At 40.6% G+C, this 25,647-nt stretch overlaps 1 protein-coding gene across 2 annotated transcripts in view; it reads right to left on the bottom strand.

The window, feature by feature from the left end:
* Window positions 1–25,647, bottom strand: part of JARID2 (jumonji and AT-rich interaction domain containing 2) — a 207,346-nt gene that overhangs the window by 37,955 nt on the left and 143,744 nt on the right. For both annotated transcript variants that reach the window (XM_021388284.1, XM_021388285.1), the window contains exons 4-5: window positions 22,765–22,934; window positions 9,554–9,730 (exon numbers count right to left, since the gene is read on the bottom strand). In XM_021388284.1, coding sequence (XP_021243959.1) covers window positions 9,554–9,730; window positions 22,765–22,934 — 347 coding nt within the window. The remainder of the gene's footprint in view (window positions 1–9,553; window positions 9,731–22,764; window positions 22,935–25,647) is intronic.

Below are 25,647 nucleotides of genomic sequence, written 5' to 3'. Positions count from 1 at the left end.
AAAGCCTTATTTAGTCAATAAATATGATATACCAATGACACATTCCTTTTTATCTAAATTGCAAAGCTTGGCTGTGTCTACAGATGTCCTGGGGTATTACAGGAATAGCAGCAGTAACAGTAGTAATCTAAGCAACCAAAAATCCTGCTGGACAGAGGAGGTGCATCTAAGCTGCTTCTGAACGGCTGAGGCACATCTAAGCTGCTTCACCTACCTCCCAGCCTTCCCACCGTGCCTCCAAAAGGAGGAATTCCAGCAAGTTATCAACAGAATTCTTATTCAGGTCACCACATTCAGGTGGTGGTAAGCATTAAAGCAGACGATGTTAAAAACAAGCAAAACAAAACACACACACAAAAAAAAACCCACCACCTGCAAGCGCAAGTCTACGTTTTTCCACTTCTCCCTCCTTCCCTCTCTTCCCGTTGCACAAACTGAGTAGGAATGAGAGCAATCCCATCAGCAGCCAAGTCACCACCAATTCCCTCGCGGCTTCGGCGCTGCTGAGCTCGGGAGCAACTGGCGCTGCCCCAGACAGCCGAGGACTTCTCCGTGATTTTAGTGAAAGTCTCATAACCCCTCTGTCTCATTTCCAGTGATGGAACTGACAATAATTGCCAACCTCTCTCGGGGAGTTCACGACAATACATTTATCCTCCTTTGTAAGGAGGTCTCACATCAGATGGAAGGCGCTACAAACGCGCAAAGTGCGACTATTTATTTTTAATAGGATATAGCACAAACAAACGACGGCAGCTTTGTTAATATATATTTCATCACTCCAAGTGATCTTTTTCTTCAGAGGGAACAAACTGTACATACCGATCCGCTCATAGGGAAACGTTAAGTCAGAGAGATTAGTCTTCTGTATTCGGTTGCTGCTTTATAACTGAAAATTACTAAAACAGAAAACACAGCCAAAAAGCCAAACTGTGCACTTTTATGGTTCACAAAAAAAACCCAAACCCAGCGAACATGAGACAAGGTATATTTTATATGCAACAGCTCATTAATTTTAAGTGTCGTGGGAACCCTGCCAGTTTTACCCTCTGAGTAATTATCTTTTGTCTTAATTTGTAAGATTCTTGAAAGGGGGAAGAGAGAAACGGGAGAGAAAAAATGTTCGCTCTCACAGGAAAAGCTTAAAAAGCTTAAACCCTGAGAACACTAAAAAAAAGAGCAAGATGTAGATGCAAAACACTCCTTGCCATGCTGCCTCCAGTTAAAGAATAGATAGCATTTCTTTCTAAAAAAAAAAAAGCAGTATTTGTTTCTTTGAACACCTGTAATATTGTTATAGCCAGACAGGTGTAAAAATCTTTCTGAAAAAATGAGTTCTGCCAAATTCATGAACAAGAATCGTGAACAAGATTCGTGAACAAGAATCACAGTGCTCATCTGATTAATTACAAAAAATATCACCAGTCAAGCATTTAAGGTAAAATATATATATATATCCCCTAGATCATGACTTTGCTCCCATCTGAATAAAAAAAAAGTAGAATTAAGTTATTTTGACTTACAAAATATGATACAGGATTAAACCTTGGCCCAAATAGCTAGTTAGACACTTCCAGTAAAACAGAAAAGATGAAATCACCAGGGAAAGAAGACCAAAAAGTGCCCCCAGAAACATCACTGCTGAAAAGTAAGTGATAATAAGAATGAAAAATTCACTTCTCAAAGGAAAAAAAAAAAAAACTACCAACAACCCTGCAAAGAATATCGCTGAGTCCAAATCTGCTTTAAGAATAAAGTGATTACTAATTCTTTTGTGTCTTCTTACACAGCAAATTGCATTTCCCTTGAGGTCTGCCAGCACTTCAATATTTCTGAGGCATTTAGAAAAGCAGGAAGGGTGTACCTTACATTTTACAGAGCTCAGATATAGATGTGCTACAGCTATAATCTTCCATCCTAGATATAACTCTGACATGCACAATATCCAGCATTCAGCTCCCAGTTATATTTTTTCCTTGTGAAGGAGAAGTCAATAAAGGTTTCATCCTTGAAGCAATAATTTCATTTAAACAAAAACAAAACAAAAAAAAAAAGGAAAAACAGACAAAAACAACCTACAACCCACACCAGCAATAAAATTCATACTGTTAAAGGAGAGATCTTTTGGCATCTTAAATCACCATCATTTTATGCTACCTTAACCAGTTCCGTATTTCCAGAACAGCTTTTAATTAAAGAGCAGTACAAACAAATAATGAAAAATACAAGCAAATTATTAGTGTTGGGAAACTTCAAATACAACAAGAGTGTATCATTTTATCCATATCTACCTACATGTTCGTTGCAAAATGCTGCTTCCTCTCAAGTAATTATTATTAAGTTGAAACAATACAAGTCCCATAGTGAAATTCTTGTGGGCCTTTTGGTTAGCAGTGATGATCAAACACAAAGAAACTGAACCACTACATTCAAAACTTGCAAGCACTGGGGTTTTTTTCAAACCACTGATGTAATTTATGGCAGCTGAGCAAAACCTTATGGCAAGCATGATCCCCGTGGATGCAGCACAGTTCCTTCTGCATCAGGGGAGCTGGACTCTGGGCACCAGTATTCACACAGTATCCCATCCAAGGATTTCAAGGTATCTTATTTGAAGTCACGATAAAGAATCCCTACACCAATCAATGCAAACTGTGCCTGTAACTTGGTGCAGCTTTAATAATGGCTAAGAAAAAGTGTGATCATGTAAAGCCACAGACACGCTTGATTACTACAGATTAACTTGGCATTTACTAAGGGAACTGACACTTTACTAAGCAATAAACATTTATTACATTTTCAGCAATTTTCCACAGAAATAACAACAAACATTTTATAGGGTCACACAAACATTTTATAGGGTATATCCAGCCATCCACTCAGAAGTCCGTTCATAATATGTACAATAATCATGCTTTCACTATTTAAACAGCAAAGATACTGCACTGAATTCAGCCAACAGCCTACTCTACAGGCAAAGCTTTCTCTCACCAGCCCTCCTCAAGCTGATTCCTGTACCAGATATTCCTGCTGTAGACTCCCCCATTAGCTCAAGCACAAGAAAGAGCTCAGTATTGATATATGATCATCTTTGCGTTACGTGAGTGTTCTGGAAGATGAAGGCATGGATCATATACGTACACTGCATGTAGCACAGTTTGTGCTGCGTAAAGCAAGTGATTGAGCATTCATAAAACTATCCAAAACAAAGGGGGAAGAGAAGAGTGAAAGGGAAAAGTTTTGTTTTTAGAAGGAGAAGAGGGAGCCTTGCCAATTTTGTGAGCCCGAGCCAGCTATTCCAATGCAAACCTCATGTTGTTACACAGTTCATGTTTGGGAAGAGATGTAATATTAATCAACTTTCTGGCATTAAGTATCCGTTACTGTACAAAAACATTCTTGCTCTGGCTTTAATTCAGTTTTAAGTCACTGTGAAAACATTTATGTGGCTCTCAAACTGCCTTAAAGGACCCAGGCAATAATTCTTTTCTTCTCCCGCAGGAACTAAAACAGTGCTCTACCTCCATAAAACAGAATTTTTTAATGCTGCCAATTGTTTCCCCCGAGTGTTGGGTCTATAAACCATTTCCAGTGATAGGAACTGTCTTCCCCAAACAGCACCTATGTACTTGGGGACAGTGGCAAAGGCGCGTTTCAGGATAGGGACATCACAGCACTGCTGGTGTTACATGGTATGAAAACAGGCAACACAGCTGTTTCAGCACTTCGCAAGCCCTAACCCCATTTGTAGGCAGACAACTCTGCAACGAAATTTCCCTAGCTGTATGCAAACAGAAGACAAGCAGGAGAACTGTGGCTGATAACATGGCATTTCTTTTTGCCGCTATCAATAACGTAGCTCGATGTCCTTCACGGACAGGAATACATTGGGCTATTGCAAGGAGTATTATTGGTATGAGACACCACGCCACCATTTGCAAAAATTCAATACCAAGTGTCTCATCTTAGCACAAACTCATTACTCTCACCTAACCATTATGACACAAACAACATCAAAAGGGTCACTCGCTAAGCAGCAAGTCCATACAAGAAGTGTCTATCTGTTATCACAAGTCTCTCACCAGGATAACAACCCTATTTTTTTTTTGAGTAACTTCCAGCTCCCCTATTCTTCTCCATAGGTCATACATTTAGCTACTGAAAATCCACAAATCTCCAAATGTGTTGTGTCTGATTTGCATTTTTAAATATGTAAATTACTGCAAAACGGGTAATTTTCATGTTACATATTTTTGCAGAAAAATTAAATGTGCAAAATGTTTATTGCAACAATTACTGGTTCCATGGTATTTCAACAAAAGGCAGTAAATCATCAAAATAATTGCCTACCCATTAACTATTGTAGCACTGCGCCTGAAATTTTCTCATTCTGCATTTTAGCTGGATGCAGAGAATATTTTTCTTCTAAATGCTTACCTCCTTGGGAGTAATTTTGCTGAAGAGCCTAGGACTCTGTCTTATGTACCTACCTACAAACATCTAATGTAGGTTTTTTTTTGTTTGGTTGGTTGGGTTTTTATGTTTTTTTTTAAAACAATAACATATGTAAAAGATCTATCACTTAAGCCAAGATGTACAAACAGTGCATTGAACTATATCCTGAAATAAGAAAAAAGTATCTATGATTTTTCCAGCACTGTCTTTGCTATTGCAAATGTAAGGAAATTACTCTGCTAAATTATCCATTGCAAATTGAGAACTGAAACATTCTCTAGCATTTTTGGTAAGCGAGGAAGACAGCACTAAAGCAGAGTATAATATTTCTAGTGATGCCTGCTTACTGTGCACTACTGCCAGATCTGTTTTGAAATCTGAGCCATAAGAAAAAAGGCATCTTTACAATTTTCCCCCCTGCTCATTTCAGGCAAAAGGCACGCAGACCAGTAACAAAACACACCACGGATTAGTAATCCTTTTTGACACAGTTGGCCTTCTGACACACTAAAATCTGGCTTGCTCTGGATAAACAAGACTCTCATTCACAAAGAAGTCCGGTTACAGATAATGATGACTCACTCCGTTTTCCTAAATATAAGAAGAATTTAAGTAATAGAATCATAAAATCATAGAATATCTCACGAGGAGGAGACCCACAAAGACAACCATGTTTAGGCCATGACCAATGCTCTTTGGAGCCTGTTCCAGGGTCTGATCATCCCCTGGTGAAAAACCTTAACTAACTTCCCTAACTCCCACCTTGACCCTCCCCAGGTCAGAGGAGTCAGTAAGTTGGCTCAAATGCATACTTCTCTCAACCTTTGAAATTCTCTGCTGATGCCAGAAATACCAAATCCTGCAATCACCCTACCTGAGGATTTTTATTTTAGGAACTGTAACCTGTTGCATGCAACTTCAAAGTTGTCTACTCAACCGGATCTGCAGACACTGCTCCTCCTGAGGCCCATTTCCAGTTCACAAGCCCTTCCAGCTTCTTTCAAGTGGAGGAATGCCTATCCCTTTTGCTCTTTTGATGGGACCAATAACCCAACAAATCCCTAAGTGTATCTTCCAGCTCCACTTCCCAAACTGCCTAACAAAACACTTGGCACCTGCCAACATTTTCCTTCAGGAGCCTGGGGAGAAAACCTTCTGTTGTGCCACAGAGTGAAATCAAAGTAGGATTTATTTAGTTGTGAGGAATTCAGAGAATTAGTTTTAAAGTCATAGGGAGCTAAGTCTACCCTCTTAAGTACACTTGGAATTTCCTCTGAGCAGCAGGGAGATGTAATTCAGCCATGGTACCTCCTGCCCGAGGGAACCAAAGTGCGGCTCACTTGCTTTCCCTGAACGTTACTTAACAGAAGGTTAATTTTCTAATAGATCAATGTCTTCCCATCTACTCCTCCATGTTGGCAAGATGCCTTGTCATCCAGGCTGTGGTTGAGAAATTTCTCCCCAAACCTGGCAGCCATACTCAAGAAAAAATACATTAAGCCAATGCAGCTGCCTGGGTTCTTCCATCAAATTCATTGCCTACAAAACTGTGAGCTAGTCTCAGATGGACTGATAGTTCTTTGAGATGGGTACAAAAGGCAAGATGGGAATCAACATCTGAGCAGCATGCAGGCATCCTGTCTGGGGATCTTGGATCTAAATACAGAGAATTACAGAGGTTCCTAACACCCACGCTCAAGAAGGTTGGTAACAAGGAGGCAACTACAACAATCATTGGTATTTCTGCTTTATCTGCTGCAATATGCACCACATCATTCCTAATTTTCCATATGTTGATTTTGAAATTCACCACAAACTTACTTAGGAGGTTTTAAGTTAAAAGGGAACTACATGCGTTAAAAAGACAAGCATCCCTGACATGCTTTCCATAAAGCTCTTCTAATAGCACTTCAACATACTGAAACAGCAAGATAGATTTCTCTCTTCCAATTAAATGTTCATATTGTTTTATTAGCTGAGAAAATAGTCTTTTGAAGTCAGCAGCTATATGAAAACCAAATGATTCAGCTGATTGCTTTGTGGCCCTTCACCATTTTAACCCTGCTAGAAATCCTAACGTGATTAAAATCATTCTGGTTAGGACCAAAAATCCACATTGAGTTTCAGAAAGCTTCTAAAACATTCTCTTCCTCCTCAAAGATACATACAATTAAAGACACAAACCTTTGCTAATTTTATTGCTGAATTTGACAGAACAGTTACTGATGGTGTTTAATGTACATGGTCAGATCAGATGACCTCCTGGAGTCTTCTCTGACCTGAATTAATCTATGACATCTAACTTAATCCATAAGCAAGCAATAAACATATGTTTTACTCTACATTACAATAGAACAAAAACTGAAAGTTTTTGGTCAATGTCTTCTTCTCTTAGTGAGAAGTTCTTACTGTAGGTTTAAGCAAGCTGAAAAAGACAGTGATGAGAAGAGCAAGCCAACAGCTAGGTGTAAAACAACTCACAGCATGAGAGAGATCTTCCCAGAACTAATACCAGTTTCTAATCAAGGCAAAAACCACCACCAATAACATCCAAGCCTTTATCTGCTGCTAACTTATCTTAACAAATGTCAGACGTGGCCTAATCAGTTCAAGTTTGGCAATAACATGAAACCAATTTTTAAGAGCGCTGCTCTAGCAATTTCCCTTGTGGCAACTGCAGTAATATCTTAGAAAACAGTTCAACTGCAATGCTATCATTGCCTGCACTAAGATATTGCATGAAAGAAGTCTTGCATGTTGCTACATATTCCTTTTCCAAATGACCATGGGTGTAGAGGATAAAAACTTAGCCTGCCGAGAATTTACTCTTCCTTTTAACAATTAAATACATGTACAACACATTAGAAGCACTAAGAAAGAAGCAAGAAACATCACACTTAACAATCTGATTCTTGAAATAAACATTAATAGTAAGCTCAGAAGGTGACAAGGTAGTTCAGCTAATTACTCCAACTTGTGCAGCAAGCTATGCCATGTGTTATAGTGGCTTCTTATTCACACTTTGGCATTTTTTATTTAGTTAGCTGTCCAAAAGGTGGCTCAACAGGCTAGTCTGGTGTGTAACCCCAATAACATCCCCTATTGGTTTCAGAAGAGGATATTGACAAATGACTTCAGGAAAGTTGTTCTGGCCCCGGTTTAGTAGAAAGCAATCATCTGACACTGTCTAATGACATTAATCAAGCTGTGAACCTTTGTTGTTGTATGTCATAGCAAATGCTTGGCATGTTCAGGTCCAAAGTACTAAACTACACATTGTACATTAAAAACAAAAGACTTTAATACATTAAAAATAGTCTCTCACGCTAGATTAAGTTCATTTGGTGCACCCGTCCCTGGCCTGAATTTGTGTGTGGTCTCATTTAAAAGAGATACACGCACGAACCAGAACCTACTTCATTCACTGGAAACAAAAATACTATTGGCTGTCAACCAAAATAACAGACACTGAAAAATGGGAATACCCCTGGGTAAGGAGATTTTAATTAAAAAATAAAAAGCAGAAGAAGAATGAAAAAAAAAAAAAAGGAAATGACAATGACGAAGCAGCAGCAGCAGCTGCCTTCTCTGGGAATTCCTGTTTCACCACCTTTGTCAAAACATCTCACATTGTCTCCTATGTATTTTATAAAGGTCTTTTGCAGATCTATTCAAGTAGCAGCTTCACTTATGCTCAGCCTGATCTATATTGATAAAGATTATGAATCCATTAGATGGCTCATTAAGTTTGCCTTTACTTACCCCCAATTAAGATTTCAGGTGTCTCCAGTTCTGAGCTAATTTCAAAGTGGCTGCCATCTGGGACATTCTCAAGGAACATGATCAGCTCCTTTTGTAATGATATATCACATTTAAAACTCTAAGGCAGCAGTTCTGTTACGAGCAACCTCATTTTCTATATGCAGAAGTTTGTGGCTATTATTTTGATTGGTTAACTTAAAAATCAATCTAAAGTGCTAAGTTTTGATCCATGGCTTTTATAACATTAAAGTACCTGCTTACAGCCGACAGCTGAAATATTATTAGGTATAACATCCTCTTCCACTTCTCCACAAATAGTCCACGAAAGAGAGTATTTGAGGTAGCATGTGCAATAAAAAAGCAGATTCAGACACTGCCTTGAAAAATAATTCCGGTTTATATAACAAGGGCTTCCTTTGCAGAAAATTTCTTTTTGAAAAGCAGAGATGAGGACTAGCACAGTGAAGTAATTGGGATCAATTCATCTCTTCTTCAGAGCACAGAGTAGCACGAAAGAAGGAATAAAGAAGGCACAGGTCACAACCATCTCTCAAAAAGTACTCTGTAGAAAAACCTTTCTTTCCATACTGTTGCTAAGAAGGAAGGTGAACAAGCAGTCACCAGAAGGAAAGATTTTCAAGGTAAAACTAATACTGAGGAAGGGAAAACGGAGCACAGAATCCATTTTGAAATGACATCAGGCAAAGAGGGCACAGACTCGTTATGATACAATAGCTCCTGCTAGAGATGGAAGCACTCAGGAAGTACTCGGCATGGCTTTTAGGTCTTCCATTTTACACTAGGCGATATTGCAACATATGCTGATCAGTTTATCGAGATATCATGTGAGGACATTGTGGAAGTTTCTGTAAAAAATGCAGTTTTTGTTGATTTGCAAAGAATTAACTGATGATAAAACGTCGACAAAACTTTTCCATTACCAACAGCATACCTACTGCAACTGTGGTATCAACATTACATTGGAGAAATGTAACTTAGAAATTAAGTGTTGCCCCTTACACATGTTTTGATAACACGAAGTACTCAGATGGTTATATTTAACTTTGATACAATAAATTCATTCTAGATTAAACATCAGTCTCTAAATAGCTAGTGATTTCCTGCAGTCCTGCAGTTATAGTTCTGGCACAGAGGTCAGACTGTCAGAAAAAATAGGTTAAAACAGAAGACTCTAACACTACATCTCATTCCATTTTCTCATTACACCCATGTCCTTTTTCACTCAGGTCCAGAAGGATGAACAAGGATTAAGCATATGCAGTTCTTAAGATTCTCTACTAGACAGCGCAGGAGAACAGCACTAGTTAGGACCTACCTTGCCCATTTGGAACTTGTTTATGCGTTTTTCCTTTCCTGGGGGTTGACTGGCATGATGATGAAGCATTGTTTGTGGCTGTTTTTGAGTCCTCTGTCTCCTCCTCTTCCTCTTCTTCATCCTCGTCATCCTGAGAGCTTCCAAAATATACCATGTTGCTGGGCAGGGCTGGAGAACCTGATGATTAGAAATAAATGGTTCATTAGCATCACTGCATTCACTTAATGAACCACACTGATCATACCGTACTTGAGTGCTACGTACAGCAAGACAGAGGGGGACCCAGAGATGGGAGGTCACAGTAGCACATGACTAACTGGTGTCTTTTTTTATTTATTTGTTTCTACCAAAAGAATACGTATGTGCTTGAAAATCAGGTTTCTCCCCCTTCAAAAAAGCATGTTCTATTCATACTTTAGACAAGCAGTCTTGCTACAAGTCCTAATTAGTAGGATTGTGTAGTCAGAAAAGGACTAATGCGCATGCTTAATTTCAAGTGCAGGTTTAAGTGCCTTACTGAAGTCTTAATGTATGAAGTAGAAGCCTACTACCTTTCCAAACAGAAGAAAACAGGAGCATTTACAAACCAATCCGCACCCCAGTAATATTTTTAGGTTATTATTACAATGAAACATTAGTGTTTAAACTTTACAGTGTTTTGCAGTCCTCTACAGTATTGTGCACAATGCTTTACAATATTCTGGTTCTGCTTTAGAGAAAAACTGACACACTGACAAGTTTGAATTTGCCTTGCACGTCCCTAGCAAAGGACAGAAAACAGTGAAGGTCTCTTGATTTCCAGTGTGCTCCTCATGAGGATGTTGCCTTTCACCTCTCTCTTACTTCTAATGATGTTCCCCCTAACATGCCTTGTTTGTGCAAGAGTAAGACACACCACTCAATTCAGTGAGAAATAAGGGAGGATCCACAAGCCTAACAATGATACGGGATTGTAATTTAAATCTACCTTGTTGTCATGGTTTTGTGATTTTCAGTTATTGGTATTCCACATCATAACATCATGTAGTGGACATACCTAGTTCTCAGAAGAGAAGGACTACTACAGTCCCCACGGTACTTTGCTCCTTTGTTACCATTTTCCAGCCGGAGGGAAAAGATAAAAGCTCGCAGTATAAAAACTTGCAGATCACGAGACCTCGTCCCTTTTTCCGCCGTCTCTCATCTTGGCAGCACCTCGCTCTCCAGCCGTCTTATCGTCGGTAGTAGAGTAAGGCCTACCTTGATTTTGGGACATTCTCTCTCTCTGTGTTGGATTTATCAGCTTAAATTGTAATTATATTGTATTATAGTGTGTTGTTTTGCATTCCGATATTTTATTTAGTCAATTAGTTTGTTTCTCCTCAGATTGTTGCCACTGTTCTTTGCTCTCAGGGCCATCTCCCTACCCTTTTCCCCTTTCCCCTTTTCCCGGGACGTGGGCCCTTGGGTCCCCAGTCCCCTTTGTCACGGAATCGGGCCTAACGCCTGTAAACCGTTGACACTTGTACACAGAATCTATTCTATGCATGTCGTGCAAGTGTACAGGCCTCCCTGGACTGCACCAGGACACGATAGGACTATAACACTCTATTTTAAAATGCACAAAGGCTATCAACAACCAACAGATACCTTCCTTTATCCCAGATGTTAGTTTGCACTTCTAGGAGGGAAAGGTGGCCTAGGAGCCTCCTACTTACTCACAGAGTGTTTTTTTATTAAGAATGGAAAAAAAATAGAAAATATACAGAAGTGTGGAATGAGAACTTATCACTTCAAATTCCCCTTAACCAAATAAGACAAAGGAAAAAGACAGCTGAGCTACAGACTAACAGAAGGCAGTGACTATTTGCCTGATGCTTCCTTAGCAAACACTTCTGGCTTAAAGCTCTCTCAAACAGCAATTCTGAGTCTTGTTCGGTTTCAAATTGTTGGTGTTGCCACTGCCAACAACTAATGAAACTAACCCATCAGAGCATCTCCTTCAACTAAATATGAGGAAAGACTCAAGGAAGGATGGAACAGGCAGAGCTGCAGAGGGACGTACAGTGGCTGTTTCCAGAAGGAGCACGGGACCATACCTGGCATTCACAGAAATGGGGCACTGCTATCCACAAGGCAAAGCTGGTAGCAGTAAAACCACATGGATTTTAATCCCATATGAAGATCTTTGCTCTCAACCTCTATAGCAGACTCAAAGGGACTGAGCTTTAGTCTCAGCAGCAACTAACTGAAGGACTACAAGCCAGTCACACTGGTGTAGTGCTGCCTGAAAAATAAACTGTCCTTCTTTCATGTAAGTACTGTGTGTACATACATGTAAGGTCTGTGGTACGGATTCAGTAGTTACTAGCATTGCAAGTTTGTGCTGTGCATCAGTTATAATCAGGATCCAAAGTCTGACACTACCAGTGCACTAAGGCATCAACAAGCAACAGCAATAAAAGTTCCTGTAAGGATCTCTGAAAATTAGGTTCAAACACAGACTGAAATCTATTATAATTACATAAATAAATACTCTCAGAAATTTTATCCTTCTGAGACACTTCAGTGGGAGACCAGATACCCTATCTATTCTGCTGTCTTTCCTAGACTTCCCTGAGCCTTTTCGGTCAGCTGCTTTCAACAGCAACCAGCAAAGAAAAAAAAAATATAATCCGCAACACAAACGTTTTGTTAAAATAGCCATCTTCATTCTTCTTCTTTTTCTTTCCTTTTTGGGAAGGCAGAGAATAAAATACAGTACTATGTGATTCTGCTTAGAAAGGTCTAACACAACCCAGAGAGCAGACAGAAACTTTACCTAACTCCTGGTATTCAACTGTCACAATCCTGGCACATAAATCTTCCACTAGAACGACATTTTTTAATTCTTTCCAATCGAGAACTATGAACAACAATGGTTAAACTGCATTCCTTGGACAGCTGGGACTGTTTGGAGAGTACGTTTGCAGAGAAATTAGACTAGCAACGTCCAATAACACAAGAAAGTCCTGCTAGTCCTCATTTTACTGATCTAAGCGCTCTGCAATATGAGACCTCAGAAAAGCTGCTGTTCACTCGAGGTCACCTCTTCCCCTCCTCCTCCCCTAGGCTTTTCCTATACATTTATTAAAGTTGACTTGCTAAACAGAAAAGAAAGGAAAAAGAAAAAAAGAAAAAGAAAATATTGCACTCAGGCATTTTTTTTTCTATTTGTGCATTATTATGGATGGAAGACTCTGCAAAAATTGAAAAGCTTTAAGCTTTCTTCCATGCTCTTTTAATCATCATATAGCTAGGTGATCACTCACCTTCTTTATTAAAAAAAAATATTCCTGTCCTATCTAACCCACGTCCTCTCTGAAATAGCACAGGGATGTGCACCAGTTGCCACTGCCCATCTTTGCAGGGAATGCCTGTCATTGTTCAAAGCAGCTAACTTATATAAACAACACTAAGTAGTGTTATTGTAGCCATGGATATCTACAACCACTGGAGATCTGGAAAAGAATGCACTCAAAAGTTCTTTTTTTTAATACCCCTGTCAGTTGGTCCAATAAAATAGATGACCTCTCCTTGTAAATTTTGCCCGTCTTCACCCGTATTTAAGAACACAGTGTTTGTCCTTGCAGACACAGACTTCAGTGAGAGTTGTTGCTCTCAAGTTTCTCCACGCATAGTGTATATTTATCACGACAATGACACATGACACCAAAATGATACAAATTCACCAAAACGGCATGAAAATAAGGAACACTGCCAACTCACCAGACTCATACATACACAAACGTTCACAGAATACACAGTTCTGCGCACTCCCTTTCTTTTTTAATTTATTACACACCACTGTAGACATTACTATATTAATTATATTGGTGATTCTTTCTTTCTTTGCCTGAACACACTCAGCAACACAACCACACGAGGCAGTGATGCTAGAACATTCTTACACACATTTCACCAGCTAGGCAGCATGAGAAGAGACAAACAGCCATCTTCCTCAGCACCAAGGCATGATTCTCAAAGCCTATTTGGGTCAATCCGAAGAGCAACATTAGAATTTAGTTGATAACAAAGAGCAAAAGAGAGGAGCTCCAGTGCTCTGGACATTTGTACCCAGGAGTTGGTGCTTGTCAAGTCTTGGCACTCTAAATACATAATACCCCCTTTCTCACTTTCCATCCCCAAGAAAACAGCAGAACATCTGCAACAGAGTTATGAGAGCCTGCAGCTGCACTGAATTTTACAAGTCTCCTTCTGTGCTGGGAGTCCCCGGTTTGTGCAGGCAGCTGCTACCGCAAGAATTGCAATGGATGAAAGCGGAGAGCCAGGAGCCAACACTTCAGCACCTGGGGAAAGCAGGTGAGCGGCCCTCAACACTGAGGAACTCAGCCTCGTTTGGATCAACAGGTGACGGTCATCTAGAAAACAAAGACCTAGAAAATAAGTTGGGAAGAAATTTCCTCCAAGGAAGCATTGAGACATTTTTCTTAGCATCAAAATAGGTCTAGGAGAGCATGTACCCCATCTGGCTCTTGTTCTTAACTCCTGTGCCACCACCTTGGCTGGTCCAAGTAATTTTTTGTGGGGCCATGTGGTGAATCAGATCAGGGAACGAATTCAGATTAAAATCCCAGACTAAGGAAATGAAAGTCCATTAATAAATACCGTGACAGCAAAGTAATGTTAAAAGTTCTCAAGATTTGGAAAATTTCTGTGCACACTTTTTCTTATTGAATGCATAGCTTAATATATCATTCTGTTATTAAACAAAATATGGAACACGGTATGTTTCCAACCTCCTGTAGGAGACGTACATTTTACATTCTGTCTTAATGATGTCGAGGCACATGCTCTCTAACTGCACTTTTCTTAAAAATACTTGATTTGTTTTGCATCCATATTTGCCTAAAAGCACATGCCCGTCACCAAAGAACTAGATGAGACTGTTGCAATATGATCAGTGGGAAGAAAAAAGCATGGCAGAAGAACTAAGCCAAAAGAAAGGGCATGGAGCAGCAGAGAAGAGTGGGGCACAAATGCTAGGAGAGGTGAGCTACCAGGTGACACAGGCAGCCAGTGCAATAGGAACGACTGACAATAAATAGCAACAGCTATAGTAAAGCAGGAAGGACTTTGTTTATTTAGCAGCAATAGCTATCAAACAGTGCTGTCCACCCGCTGTCTGATACTGACACATGCCACCCACCTTTCCTTGGTTAACAAGGCAGTGTTATCCCACAGCCAAGAACAGAAGCACCGCCGCCAAGGCCAGGAAGGCCATGCCACCAAAGCTGGCCCGCATGGTGCAGTTCTGCAAGCCTAACAAATTGCCAAGAGACTGCAAGCCATGCAAAAAGCTCAGCCAGCTAACAAAGCGCCCATCTCTCAGCAGTGCCAGAGCGGGATTCACCCCTAGTGTGGTGGGATACCATTGCACGTGAGAAATGTAGAGAAAATCATCCATGGTGATTTCTGTTTTTTAAATTCACTCATCAGGGTTACAATGAACTGTGAATTATTATAAAAAAGGGAGGATATTCTGTTATTTAAAAAATGAGTTTTGAAGTATTGTTGGCAACTGTTTCTGCCAGTATCTGCAGTTTCATTATTGAAATTCTCTCGAGTATTTTTGTCTTCCCTCCTATTGTGTGAGAGCAACACAAAAGAGAACCTAACTATATAGGAAAAACAATTACCGCAACTATACACAAAATGTTGCCTAATGGATATGAAAGGATGACAAATGTATTGTGTCCTCTGTTACAACAATTTGATTCTTGTATAACAATAAGTACAAAGCAAAATACAGACTCTTAAGTCGCAGTGCTGCTTTTAGAAGCCTTCTGGGAAAGATGTTACCCTCTGCATGTGCAAAATTCAGGCCTGCTACTAACAGCAGGCACAACCGATGCTTACGCAACCTGTATGTACAGATGCATTGAACTCAGCAGCAAGTGCCTGATTAAGAGAAAAAACTATTCTCTTTTTCTAACATTTTATTTGACTAATGAGGTCATTATTTTTTTTTATTTGACAAATGTGTAATTTGCCCTCCTAAATCACTGCATGTTTTGTTTCTTGTTAAATTACATTAACTTTTGTCTTGGACTAGCAAAACATACTAAAAACTCCAGATCTGGAACTGAAGACTGGAATCAGAAGTATGGAAAGTGCATGCGCTTTGCCAAAAGCACTATTTCATTACTCTTCAGAATTAGCTGGCAGCTTTTCTGCAATATTTACTGAAGTACAAACCAAATGTTTTCATCTGGACAAGATTCAAAATGTGGTATGTTACAACCACAACAAAAATCCTCTCAATCCAAGAGCCTTCTCTACAACATGGGCTGCGGTTTCTGAAAAATTGAAGGATTCTTCTCCCTGAATTATTTACACCAACTCTCCCTCCAACTCCTCCATTTTTTCTCCTAGCAATTAAACATAACCCAGATGTGCTTTGGAAAAATCTTAAAACAATTCAAGCCATCAGAATGATTTAAGCACAAGGCAGGTCAAGGTATGTGGGACCGAAGCCTGCCCCGATAAACACTGCGCATGCCAAGCTCCATGGGCCGTGGCCAGAGGTTTGGCTACCCCTCTGACACAAAGCCCCATTCTGGGGCCGTACGCAGGTGGAAAAACCTTGCTTCCCAAATGCTCTGATGTTCTGCCACCTCAGCGCTTCAAATTTAGGGCCTGATTCTCATTTATTATACATCCCGCTTATTACATTTTGACAGGACAGCGTAAAGACCCCGAAGTGCGAATAAATGTAATTTATGCCCACACTTTATGGCCATTTTACAGAGCAAGGCTTAAAGAGAATGAACTACATAAACTCTATAGTAAAGAGCAATTGTATCTCACTTATCTCACTCCACCTGCACGAACAGTCCCAGAGGGAGCTCCGCGGTGCCTGAACAAGAGGGAGGAAAAGGCCATCTCAACCACAGAAACAAAACTGAGCTCGTAAACAAACAATTCAAAGCGTGTCTGCCGCACCGCTGCACAAATCACAGAATGCTTAGTGTTATGGCCAATGTAATGGCCACTGTAATGACATAAAGCCCATTTTCTTCTTGGTCTGTTCTTCAGAGCAGTAGAGCTAAATCCAAGCTCAAAAGAAAATGGTTTCTTTCTTAAGGAAACGGAATAAGGGGAGGGAACGCCTGTATTTTCAGGAGAAAAAAGCTTCACTTTCCAAAGTTAACAAAACACACGCTAGAGTGACAGGCTACTGAATAATAAAAAATAAGTAGAGTGCTTCTCACATCTACAATTCATATCTGACAATCTCAAGGCAATGTATCTCCACTCTTCTGGCTGGCTTCGGAGGCAAATCTCAAAACCAATCCTTCCCACATATACTTGAACCCCTGACTTCATGATCCTCTCCACCATAAACAAGACATGTCTGTACATTCCCGATCACTGTGATGACATTCCAAAAAAACTACCAGGCTATTTTTCAAAACCTAGAGATCCTCAGCCCCATCCCTTGCACAAAACTCACCTCTCGGGGGGCACTGAACCTTCCTACAGGGTCACAGCTTGCCAAACCATGTGCACAAACTGCTGGTGGGAAGAAAGGGCAGGAATCCCCTGTGCCAAAATACATGAGGTTGCCCATCTGAATAAATTGTGGGCCCCAAGGATTGGAAGCGTGGCTTCTGCAATCACAGAACTCAGGTTTTATGCCAGTAGCTTATTCATAATCAACACCCAGCTCCGCCAATACCTGTACACAGAGTTAAATGTTGTCCTCATTTTACAGAAGAGCTAAGCAGCTTGCCTGGAGACTCACAGGGAGTCTCTGGCAAATACAAAGACCAAACCACAAGATTAGTCTTCCATTTCAACAAGCTAATTTCATCCTGTGGCTTTTTGCAGGGGTAAATACTGGAATCATTAACATCAGGGCCTCAAATGAGGAGGAGCCCGAGAAGGTGCTGATCCTGCTGCAGCACATGCAGGCTGCTCTGACATGCCTCCTGCAGCCCTTCCACCTCCTTAACCTCCCTGGTCAGCACAGGACGATGCCGAGGTGTACACCTCTGCAGCACAACTGGAGGGACGGCCTTGCAGTGGTGCTCCCACCCCAGCAAAGAGTAGCCTCTGTGTACCTTCTGCTTCTGCTTTTCACAGAGCACCCGCTCCCTGACTGCCCTGATTCAATTCCTTAGGTCCTAAATCACCACCGGAGCAACACACTCCATAAGCAGACTAAATGGTTGCACGTTTGATGCGTCTCCCATCCCACACACAGAAAGGTACTTTCACGTTTCAGTGCTACCCCAACCTTAAAATAGAACTTCAAAATTGTGAGATTACAGTCACTAAATGCAAACTTGTTTTTATTAAATGGTTTGTGCAACGAGGACTCTACGCTCCAGAGCTTATCCTTCCATTTTCAATGCATCCTAAAATTTCAGTCTCAAGCACCATATGATTTAACAACACAAAATCTATAAAATGCCTTCCTCCAGTATTTAAAACCAATCATCCTAAATCTTTATGTTATAATATTACTTTGGAATTATAAAAACTAGCCTAGACTCCAAAGCCTTTAAAACCTTACATTTTTGGACAGTGTCAGCATTTCACTGCATTGCTCCCAGCCCAATCAAGCGGCTGTGCTGTTTACTGTGCTTATCCCAACCTGATGAGCACGACTACATGGCTGTAATGCGCTGCCTCTGAATGTCGACACCTCAACTAATGCTACTGATGCTGCAGTCTTTGACTCCCAAGGAAACCAAGGACGTATTTTGGAAACTTCCCTCTTCCCAGTCCCTGAGCACACATGCAGGCCTGCCACACTGGCAACTACCTTGTATCCACCCATAATCCCATCTAATTCTGGAAGAGTACCTAAAAAAACCCCAGAGGCTGCTCAATGGAGGCAATGTATGCAAGTGAGATAGGAGAGACAATACCAGGATCTATGGCCCCTAAGACTACCTCCTAAGTGAGGTGGTTAACAAAAAATAAAAAATAGAAGGTCTCTTAGAACAGATTGCAATAGGAGTGCATCACTGAGATTTAGAAGTTTCTGGTTTCTGAAGTTTGGACAAGCATGCTGCTAGTGAAGTTTTCTATTTTGGTTTTGCCCAATAGTAATAAATCATCATGTTGTTAAATCACTGCAGTACTCAAGGAACAGTCACGTGTTTCTCAGTTAAAATAGTCTGAAAACTCAATTTGTGAGATCTCAATTAAATTATCCCTGTTTAGGAATCCCTGAAATTCTCCAGCATATAGGTCCCAGAGGCCTGACTTAATTAGAAAATTGATCATGGGAAAACTTTTTAAAATGTAGGCTCCTTAATCATAGCCTTTCTGTTATCACCTTTTGCCAAAGATCCATTTCTCAGGGGGACTTCCTTCTCTTTCCCCTTTCAGCTCTGTATGACTCAAATTGCGATATTTTAAAACTGTAAATAATTATGGAGAATAAAGGCAACTTAATGCACTGTAATGGAAGTTATTAAGAAAAGTTTGATCAGAAGCAAAAAATACAGTAAAAGTGAATGCCATTGTGTGTCAGCACGCAGATGACATGCCGGTATCTACACACACTGCTGAAAGATACTAATTAAGCCTCAGGCAAAGGGCATACAGGCTCCTTCAAAAAAAAGCTATTTAAAGATAAGAACACTGCAGACAAACACTTCAGAGATATCTGCGCTTATTCCCTTCCTTCTTGTGCTGGAAATTCTAGGTCACAATTAAAAAATAAAAGAAAAAAAAAAAAGGAGGAAGGCTTTAAAATAATTCAAAGAAGGTGGGGCTTGCCAAATCTGGTCAGCTAGATGTATTCCTGGGTGTGCAGATATTCATCAGCTGGTACAGCTTTTCATTTTACTCTGCTTACCTTATAAGAAGTAATTAGCACATTGCATTGTCAAATCGAGGGTTCAAAAAACAAACTCTAATTAAAAATATGTTTAAAGCCCTAGTATTCTTGATAATGAAACCAAGCAGGTCATCTTGGTTAAATTACCTCCCTTTGAAATTAAACGATGCTATAAATAAATAAATAAAGACATAAATAGAAGCGCCATGGAGCATTAGATTTTCCGACACAGAGTTGAAGCCTAGTTAAATAGGATTCCTCTTCCTAAATACTGGAGCTTGCACACATAAAGGGCCATGCTTCTAAATTGTGGCACAACAGTCCTCCTCCACTGCACGTAGAATTCAGTTGCTGCTGCCTGAAGTAAACCCCCCAGAGTACTGAAGAGTGAACTTCTAGGTGGGACTGCGATTTTTACATTTCTCTGTTTAAAAATGGAAAATGAAAGTACAACCTGAAGCGGTGCCACAAATTTACACCATGCTTCTGACACTGCTACTGGGTGTGGTGGTACAAGCAGAGAGATGTAACCACAGAGCTGTTTCCCCACTGATCCTGGAGAACGCTCTCTCACCAGAGCAAAGCTTTGACCATGAACATACTGACCATGATGATGACAGAACTTTGAAGGAACAGGACCTGAGAGCCCCAATTTTAAACAATATACATATTTACACAAATACAAAGATTCACCGTCTGGCACCACACCACCATTGCACTTACTACAAAACAATTTTCAAGGACCAGAACTTACATCTTGCCACCATGCATTTATGAGTGATGCAGTACATTTCCATGTGGCTCTGTCTCACTTTATACAAATGCAAACCACCAGGGCTCCACAGAAGCCAGAATAACCCCACGGCCCGTGGCCATGCAAGCAATTCTGAACCCCTCAACATTTCAATAAAAAAATAGCACACAGGTTGAAAAACAAAGCAATCCCTTTCCAAAAAACCATAAGCTTTTCTAACGCAGAGTCTAAGCAGGATGCTCCCTCTCCAAGTTCACCAGGTACCACTGGAAGAGCACCACCAAAGCAAGCCAGCCAGTGTCCTTGGATGCCACTTGTTTGTCTGTTCTGAAGCCGTACGTATCAGCAGGCTGCTGCATGAACTCCCTACAAGCATACGAAGAACCAGCTTCCCTCTGTTTTATTACAACAGGCACATCAAGATGGTTCACCAGTGCCTGCACAATTTCAAGCAGCCAGGACTGCCTCAAGGGACACAACAGTTCAGACACAGAAGCTAACGCCAGTCTCAACCACCACACTCTCTGTCCCTCCAAGTCACAGCCTCTGCTTCTCCAGATAAATGCATTCTAGTACCACATGTCCAAGATTTCTCCCCAGTTTTTCCTAGCTCTTCTCAGGCTTTGTACAACAGGGAGGATGGAGCTGTAAGCTAGTCAGTTCTGAAACACAAGGCTGACAGACCCCCTTTCTGGTTTTCTTCAGCCTCTTTAACCAGATCAAGAACATGCCATGTGTGACACTCCTAGTGCTGATTTTCTCTCCTGGTTTTTAACATAACTGTAATTGGGATCTTAAGAGTCTCAATGCATGTGTTGTCTGAAACATTCGAGTACTTCTGCCTACTGAAGAAATTAGAATGAATTGCAAGTCCTTAATTGACAGTACAAAACATCAATTATTCTACAGATGAATAACAAAGAAGAAAATTACAGGTGCAAGAGCTAAACAGCCACTGATTAAAAAAAAAACGCTCTGAATGAAGCACTGAAACAGGACAAAATTACCCATGCTTTGTGTTTCCACTGTAAAAGCAGAACACTAAGAGACAGTAGGAAATGAAAACGGAGATAAGTCGCATCCCCACTTACGTTGCCTTTTCTTTTTTTTAAAGTGCAAGTGCCTTCAAAGCTATAAATAACACATGCTTAGTTAGCAAGCAGTGGAAACAAGCGTGTGAATGCAGCCATGTGTGCTCATATACATACACACCCTTCTGAATTTTCCCACCAACAACTGTGGCAGTTGGCCCAGATCACAGCAGTGACATGCTGCCAACAGACCGATCAACCTCACAGCAGACTAAATTAGAAATACATTTCCACAGATTAAATTTCAGAGGACTGCGATGCTACTTTAAACTCCATTAAATTCTGCTCCTTGCAATCCTTTAAACAAACACAAAAGCTAGCTAACAACCCCTTCCACCCATCCGCTTTACCGAAGTCCCAACAGGAAGGAGGCTTTATTTTAGGCCAGAGTCTAAATTAGCTACCAGTCTAAAGGTGCTATGAAACCCATGCTGCATAAGGCAAGACAGTTTCGGCAAAAAACTACAAGTGGTATTGACCAGTAGCTTAAACATAAGTGGGAACAACCAGCTTTGAAGGATTCAACCCCCTATGTAAGACTTTTGCAGACAAGCTCCATCTGTAACAAATGCAGACCCCTTCAACCTTTTTGATTTCACAACAAAATAACAGCAAGATGCATCACTCCAGCATTTCAAGGACAGAGCAGCAAATAACTATAGGGGATGAGGGGCACCTGCCAAAACAGAAACACACCACGAGATCCAACATAACAATTAAGGCTTAAATGAAAGGCATTGTCTTCAGGACATGACTTGGGGCACAGGGGCAAGAAGAGTCCCAACAAAAACAACCACCAGGGTAAGGTGTTCTTCTTTAGCTTAATCTGGCTGGTTAGCCATAACTCACGCAAGGGTCCCCAACTCAGCCACGCAAGCTTGCAGACATACACCAGTAATGGCACTGTACAGCTCTAGCTAGGCTCAGGCACCAGCTATGAAATAAACTGGGAAAGTGGGATATCTCTCAGTACAACTTCAGATACCTTGTCTTTACTAGGTTTGCACACTGAACATGTTTTAATTATTACCATGGTAACAATCTGGCTTTTAGGGCAGTTATGATTAAGAACAATGGCAATACCTCCATACTCCATCATATGAAAAGCATCACTCACATTGAACAGCAAAGATAGTGAATTGGCAGAAAAAGGAGAATTTCCAACCCAACTTCTCTCACTGCAGGAACAATTACTTTGTAAATTTAAGTACTTCTTCAGTTTATGGTCAGGCAAAACAAATGAGGATGGGAAGAACTTAAGACAGCTAGAGAAAAATCCATTCAAGGTAACAGAGTGCTAAGCATAAAAAGAATTTCCTTTTGCACTATTACTAGCCTCATTTTATGGTCTTTGCAACCATGAACTTGAATGCTCCTTCTCCAGATACACTCAAATTGTGGGAGCTGAAATGCACATAATATATTCAAGCACAACACCGGGACGTTTGTCTAGCTGCTATGCAGCAATTTGTGCTGCAGCTTAGTCCTTGAATGAGATTGTGCCCCCAGGCTGCTGCAAGAGTCCTACCTCGAAGACAGAGGAAAGTAAGAAAATCTTCCGTCTTGGGCTTCCTTTTGGAGAGGTCAGAAATCTGAGTGGCGGGAGGGGGTAACAACGGTTCCACTATCTTTATTGGAGTTGTGCTGGGACTGTTTGGCTGGGACTGAGCAAACTTCCTTTGTGCTTGCAGCCTTGGCCTGTGGAAACAAGAGCACATCAGAAGCACGTTAGACAGAACTTGCAGGAGAGACATCAGAGCATCAAAATCAGTTTAAATAAAGAGAGACAGAATCCATCTCCTACAAACAGTATACATAACTGGGTTGACTGTGATACATTTGGTAGCTTCTACAGCAATTCAGAAAACCAGAAAGGCAACATCTTGATTATAAAATCTGTGACGACTATTTCATACGTTCCAAATATTTTATTGCACATCATACACTTACAGTTTATTATTTGCTTATTTGGAAATTAATTAAATCAGTGCTTTGCATCGGGAAAGTGTCTTTTTTTCTATTTTAAAGTGTTTTCTTTGCCTCTTGTTATTTGGGTGTTCTTTTTTAATCACAATTAATCAATCTAAAATGAGATGTATTTTAGCCACATTAAAATTCTTAATTTATTCCAATCTGTTAGAACCTTATTCAGATAATAGAGTATGTAATAGTATATGCGGTATCTGTATTTGCATCCAGACCTGCGAAAACAAAGCAAAACCTTTAGGGAAATACATTTTTGATTGTGAAAATATCAGGCAAAAGCCATCAGATTTTCATTCCAGCTTGGAAGATTGTAAGCAAGGAGGTCTGGGGTGCTGTTTTTCAGTACTTGTTACAAATTCGTAACAATGAAGGACATGCACAGACTGAATTTGTTCCAGTCCTGGTACTGGGCAATGGCCTGACGCTCTCTGCTAAGTTTTAGAGCGTGACCATATGTACGATTATGAGAAATGAACAGAAGCAAGTGGTTTTGGCAGTCAGACTGCAAATTATTTCAAGCCTATCTGAAGGCTCTGATTAACTACTAGGTGGCAATGAATATGATTTTCTTTAATATGTCTAGAACATAAATTGGTATTAGGGAATGCGCTCTGGGGCAGGACAGATACCCAGAGGGGGTCTCGCCAGGAACCTGACTCAGCTCAGCATTTAAGAACATGCTAATTTCTCACTTAAGCAACTGGGACTCTAATTATGATCGTTATTACAGCTTCAAAAAGGAGAGAAGCTCCTGAAAGAACTTAAAACCTCATTGAGAAAGGATGCAATTTTATGTCATTTTCTTCCCTAATAGCAGCGTATTTACATAATGTAGAACTCAAACACGTATCAAATAACACTAAAGAAAAAGCCAGGTCTTGTCATTCCACTGCAGACTTTACTGTTACGACACAGCAAATGCACAGTTATCGTTCAGCATGGAAGAAACACGTAACTGGCAAACTTCTTTTTCACAGATACTACACTTAAGTAGCTGGGTACGAAGAGGCAAGTTTAAAATTTGAGGAAGTTTAAAACATACGAAAGTCACAGTAATGTTGTCACGGCAATGTTTATACACGTCTCCTAATGACAGCTGAGAACAAAAGCAGCATTCAGTGATTTTCTCCCCGAGCTGCACATAAAATTGTCCATGTCCTGAGGATTCACTCCCCTCTCAAGTAACAACAAAAAAATCCTTACCCAATCCTCACAGCCATTCTTACTGTTTATCGGCATCTCCTTTGTGGCAGGTATATTATGGTGTTTATATATACGTATTTTTAACACAGTGCCTATAATTTGTGAACTGCAACTAAAAGACTACACATGTGTTTCCTATTATCATAAAATCACAGAATCATAGAATGGCTTGGGGTGGAAGGGACCTCAAAGATCATCAAGCTCCAATCCCTGTGCCGGAGGCAGAGCCGCCAACCTCAGTATCTAATACTAGACCTATTAGCAAATGTCTTTCCAGAATGGAGGTCTTAGATCTACCTATATATCCCCCAAATTACTCAAATTGCATTGCAAAGCGCTGTTCCTCCAAGAAGACTCTTGCACAGGAGGAATGAGATTTTAATTTCAACGAACCACATTTCTATCAGCAAAACCACACATGCGGCCAGAGAAAAATGCTTTGTGTTGGCTTCTGTTCTGCACAAAACATACACTCTCTAGCCAAAAAAGCAGACTATAAAAAGGTCAGCAAGTGAGATCCCTGCTGTCATCTGCAGAGCAATTCTTCCCCACAGCCACAGTGTTCTGGCTGGGCTGTTAAAAGCATATGCAACCCAGTGGCGGGGTCGGCCAAGTGTTTCTCGGAAACTACCTGCTGCAGTGTGATGTGATCACAGCTAAGTAGTGAGAAGGACTCTGCAGCCCCTCAGAAAGCAAGCCGTAAGCCTGTTTCATGGTTCAGAATCAACCCTCTGCAGCAAGGCCTGGACAGGCCTGTCTGCAGCATCCCAGTTACTGGTCCCTGGAGCAGTGGAAGGGATTAGGGACAGCCACTTTTCACCATCCTCCACGCTCCAGTGGGGGTCCTTCATCTCAGTGCCGACAGCTGAAAAGCTAGACGTTCCCCCAGCTTCATTCCAGGCTGCGGCCATGAACTTTTGCCGTTTCCTGAGGAGGTTGCAGAGACTTGTTACCATATGATCAAACGTGTCAGAGACACTTCCTCTCCTGCAGACAAATGTGGAGTACCACTGCTGATGTATGCTATACTTCTTCACACTCGCTTTTCACTCACCAGATCCCCAGAAACAGGCCTGTTCCTTCCAAATACAAGTTTCTTCTTAACATCTCCAACAGACAGTATTACCAATTCAATTTAGAAAAGCTAGCAAATGAAGGTGCCCTTTAGTGACTGCCACATCCTCAAGATTTCTGCAATAACTCCTGTTTTATGCACATTTCC

Source organism: Numida meleagris, chromosome 2, assembly GCF_002078875.1.
Source record: "Numida meleagris isolate 19003 breed g44 Domestic line chromosome 2, NumMel1.0, whole genome shotgun sequence".
NCBI lineage: Eukaryota > Metazoa > Chordata > Aves > Galliformes > Numididae > Numida > Numida meleagris.
This window is presented reverse-complemented; position numbering and strand designations above follow the sequence as displayed.